The sequence below is a fragment of the Lactuca serriola genome, chromosome 6, assembly GCF_051521515.1.
Source record: "Lactuca serriola cultivar US96UC23 chromosome 6, Lser_US96UC23_V15, whole genome shotgun sequence".
In the NCBI taxonomy this organism is placed as follows: Eukaryota; Viridiplantae; Streptophyta; class Magnoliopsida; order Asterales; family Asteraceae; genus Lactuca; species Lactuca serriola.
Genome location: NC_136413.1, coordinates 97,141,693 through 97,146,095, shown reverse-complemented (window position 1 = coordinate 97,146,095; position 4,403 = coordinate 97,141,693). Strand labels below are relative to the sequence as shown.

The 4,403-nt window shown below is 31.0% G+C and overlaps 1 protein-coding gene across 1 annotated transcript; it reads left to right on the top strand.

The window, feature by feature from the left end:
• Positions 1-1,739: 1,739 nt before the first annotated feature.
• AMT1;1 (ammonium transporter 1;1) lies at positions 1,740-3,482 on the top strand. Its single transcript, XM_079004244.1, has one exon. It carries the CDS (start codon positions 1,824-1,826, stop codon positions 3,309-3,311), a length of 1,488 nt encoding a protein of 495 aa, XP_078860370.1. The 5' UTR covers positions 1,740-1,823; the 3' UTR covers positions 3,312-3,482.
• Positions 3,483-4,403: the final 921 nt, after the last annotated feature.

Below are 4,403 nucleotides of genomic sequence, written 5' to 3'. Positions count from 1 at the left end.
ATAGTTGGCATTCTAATTAAAAAACACACAATAATCATGTAGATATTAACTAATCCATAATTACTAGAAAATATCATGTCTGAAATTGAAATTAAAAAAAAATTAATTTATTGGGATAGATTAAATGTAACTCATTAATAATTATTATGTAGCATTTTAAGAAAAAGTAAAAATATACAATAATGACATGTGAATATTAATTAACCCAAAACTATGAAAAAATGTCATGTGTCAAATCGAATGAGTTGATATATATATATATATATATATATATATATATATATATATATATATATATATATATATATATATATATATTATGATAAATTGATATGTGACCAATTGAATGAGAGAAAAAACATATAACAAAACCATTGTTATTTATTAGGGTATATATATATATATATATATATATATATATATATATATATATATATATATATATATATATATATATATATATTCCACTTGTCATTTACTTCAATTTTCATTTTTAATATATCATTAATTTAGTTTTCATAAATTAAACCTACCATAATGACTATTAATTTTAAATTTCAATTTCAAATAAATTTACAATTTAAACATTTGTGTTTAACATTTTGTTATAATGAACATGTTTAATACACGAGTCTGATAACTAAACACATAATTTTAACTAATTTATTTTTTGCATGTTTTTTTTTCATAATTTTCAAATTCAAATAAACTTTCCATTTAATTGTTCATATTTAATATTTTGTTTTAATCAACTCGTATAATATATTCTTACAACTACTATATATATATATATATATATATATATATATATATATATATATATATTGATTTAGTATGTTAGAATTTATTAAATATGAAAGGTAATTAATTCATAATTAATAGTAGAAATTTTATTAGTTTTGAAAATAATAAATAAGTAGTCTTTTTTTTTTAATTTCATTTTCAACTTTTATTTTTTAACTTTAAGAAATTAAATATTTTTTTATTTTTTATTTTTATAAATCTTTTTTTCCAGTTAAATTATGACATATGTTATTTTAATATACTAAAATATAGTATTATTAAATTAAATGAGCATTAAAATAATAAATGTTATTAATTAATTGGATAGAATGATTTGTATGGTAAAAATAAAAGAATATTTAATATCTCTTTTAACTTTTTGTAGGTATTCTAAATATATGGTAAGTTGGTAACCTTTCACATCACATGTTTCAAAACATTTTATGGTCTCATATAAAGTCAACTTTCTATATAAATAAGGAATAATTTCAAAAATATAATACGAACATACAAAAATATAATACGAACATAAAATGTGAAGCTGATATATATATATATATATATATATATATATATATATATATATATATATATATATATATATATATATATATATATATATATATATATATAAGGAATGATTTCAAAAATATAATACGAACATTAAAAAAAAAAATATCCAAGCGACTGAGAAGTTTAGTTTTTTTTTTCATTCTTTCTTTTTTATTATTATTATTATTATTATTATTTTGAAATACATGTTAATTAAAAAGTTTAAAAACTATGACGTATACTTAACATCAGTTGTGAAACAAAACAGAGGACCAAAATAGGAAACTGAGAGAAACAAAAGGGTGTATAATAGGAATATCTTGAAAAAAGGAACGAAAAAGTCAACAGTCAAAGACGTTGCGCTCCCAATCTCTCTCCTCTCTTTCCGCTATTTTCCCCTCCTATATTTACAACCACACTGTCGTCTCCGTAACAACAATATTCACTCGGCCAATTAGGTTTCCGCCGTCGCTGGAGGAAACCAAAAAATGGGTTCGCCTACATGCTCCGCTGATGCACTGGCAGCCATGTTTGGTGCCAACACTACCAATGCTACTGGCGCTGCCGCTTTTATCTGCGATCAATTTAACACCGTCTCCACAAAGTTCAGCGACACCACATACGCCGTCGACTCCACATACCTTCTTTTCTCTGCATATCTCGTCTTCTCCATGCAACTTGGTTTCGCCATGCTCTGTGCAGGCTCTGTTCGTGCCAAAAACACCATGAATATCATGCTCACTAACGTTCTTGATGCTGCCGCCGGTGGTCTATTTTACTACCTATTCGGATTCGCTTTTGCCTTCGGTACCCCATCCAATGGGTTCATCGGTAAACACAACTTTGCCCTTCAGAATATGCCTTCGTCTGACTTCGACTACAGCTATTTCTTGTACCAGTGGGCTTTCGCCATCGCCGCTGCCGGAATCACATCCGGATCTATCGCCGAGAGAACTCAATTCGTCGCTTATCTGATTTACTCGGCATTCCTGACCGGATTCGTTTACCCTGTCGTATCTCATTGGTTCTGGTCCGTCGATGGATGGGCAAGTGCCACGAACATGGATAACTTATTTCTCGGATCAGGTGTCATCGATTTTGCAGGATCTGGTGTTGTTCATATGGTTGGTGGGATCGCAGGCTTATACGGTGCTTTAATCGAAGGCCCAAGAATCGGCCGATTTGACCACAGCGGCCGATCAGTCGCCTTACGCGGCCATAGCGCCTCCTTAGTGGTGCTCGGTACTTTTCTGCTATGGTTCGGATGGTACGGATTTAACCCAGGTTCGTTTGTCAAAATCCTAAGCCCGTACGAATCAGGTAGCTATTACGGACAATGGAGCGCCGTCGGTAGAACCGCCGTAACAACAACCCTAGCTGGTTGCACAGCCGCCCTAACCACTCTGTTCGGTAAGAGAATACTCTCCGGACACTGGAATGTAGTCGATGTCTGCAACGGACTATTGGGTGGCTTCGCAGCCATAACCTCAGGGTGTTCGGTGGTTGATCCATGGGCTGCAGTCATCTGCGGATTCGTGGCCGCATGTGTCTTAACAGGGTTCAACAAGCTAGCGGAGAAGATGAAATACGACGACCCATTAGAGGCGGCTCAGCTTCACGGCGGTTGCGGAGCATGGGGGATCATCTTCACTGGTTTATTCGCGAAGGAGAAGTATGTGAACGAGGTGTATCCAGGGAAACCAGGTAGGCCATATGGGTTGTTCATGGGTGGTGGTGGAAAACTTCTAGCAGCACATGTGATCCAGATTTTAGTGATTATTGGGTTCGTGAGTGCCACAATGGGTCCGTTGTTTTTGATTCTTAAAAAGCTTGGGTTGCTAAGGATCTCGGCGGAGGATGAAACAGCAGGTATGGATATGACCAGACATGGTGGTTTTGCGTATGTTTATCATGATGAAGATGATCAGAAACTCGGCCTTCCGATGAGGAAGATAGAGCCTGCTGTTTCATCTTAAAGAGTTTTTAGCATGTTTCTTTTTATTACTACTGAAGTTTGTTTATGTAGCTCTGGAATATTGTTGTTAGTTTTTTTCTTTTGGAGGTATGGTACAAAAGTTTATTTTGTTCTAAATTGAAAAGGTTGTGATTCTAGGAGCTTAAATCTTAACAAAGCTATTTTTATAAGATATCTGTGTTATTTTTCATAGCATGTGCTACATTGTTATTTCATCTGTGTGATTGGTGTAATATGAATTAAAATATATGTTTTTTTCATGGAGGAGTTAAAACGATGCGTGGCTTGGTGGGTAGTTTCGTTTATTATAAAAGTGTTGAAAACCACGTGACTGAATACGATGAATTGAATAATTGATTATTGTTGTTCCTAATGCTTTTTAAATTAAAAATTATTTTCAATACGATGTGAGGTTTGGTGGGAAGCTTACTTTTGTCGTTGATTTTTGCTAAACTTTTTATATTAGAAGAACCTTTACGCATATTTGTGAATATAAAGTCTAAAGTATAATCTTTCTAGAAATAATTGTTTTGGGCTTTGGGCTAGGTTTTTAAGTTGTTTGAAGTTTCTACAAATCTCCTATTAGTTTTTAAGCTATAATTAGTGATTTTGATTTGTTTTAAAACTAGGTGTAAAATCCATGTGAGCAAAAAAGTATGTTGCTAATAAAACACATATTAGATACTTTATTATCATTTTTATAAAAAATCAATCTATAATCAACTACTCATAATCAGTTTTTTCGGAAAATAATACAATTTCAACCAATAAAAATATTTCAGAAATTACTTAGGGTTTCTCTATGGTAAAAAGAGACCCCACAAAAAAACACCACTCACCTAAGTTTTGGTAATCACAAAGGCCATGTTTATAAAAAAAAAAAATAAATAACAACTGAGTTTGTGACATTTGTTAAAACACATGGATCATTTATGTAATTTGGTCTTAATTAATGTATACTAATAAATTTAATTAATATGAGTTAGGAAATAGAAGGCAATGTCTATATTAATATACATATATATTAATTAATATATTAATAGAAAGAAGAATTTATAAATAGAAAGTTATTATATACATTAATTAATATATT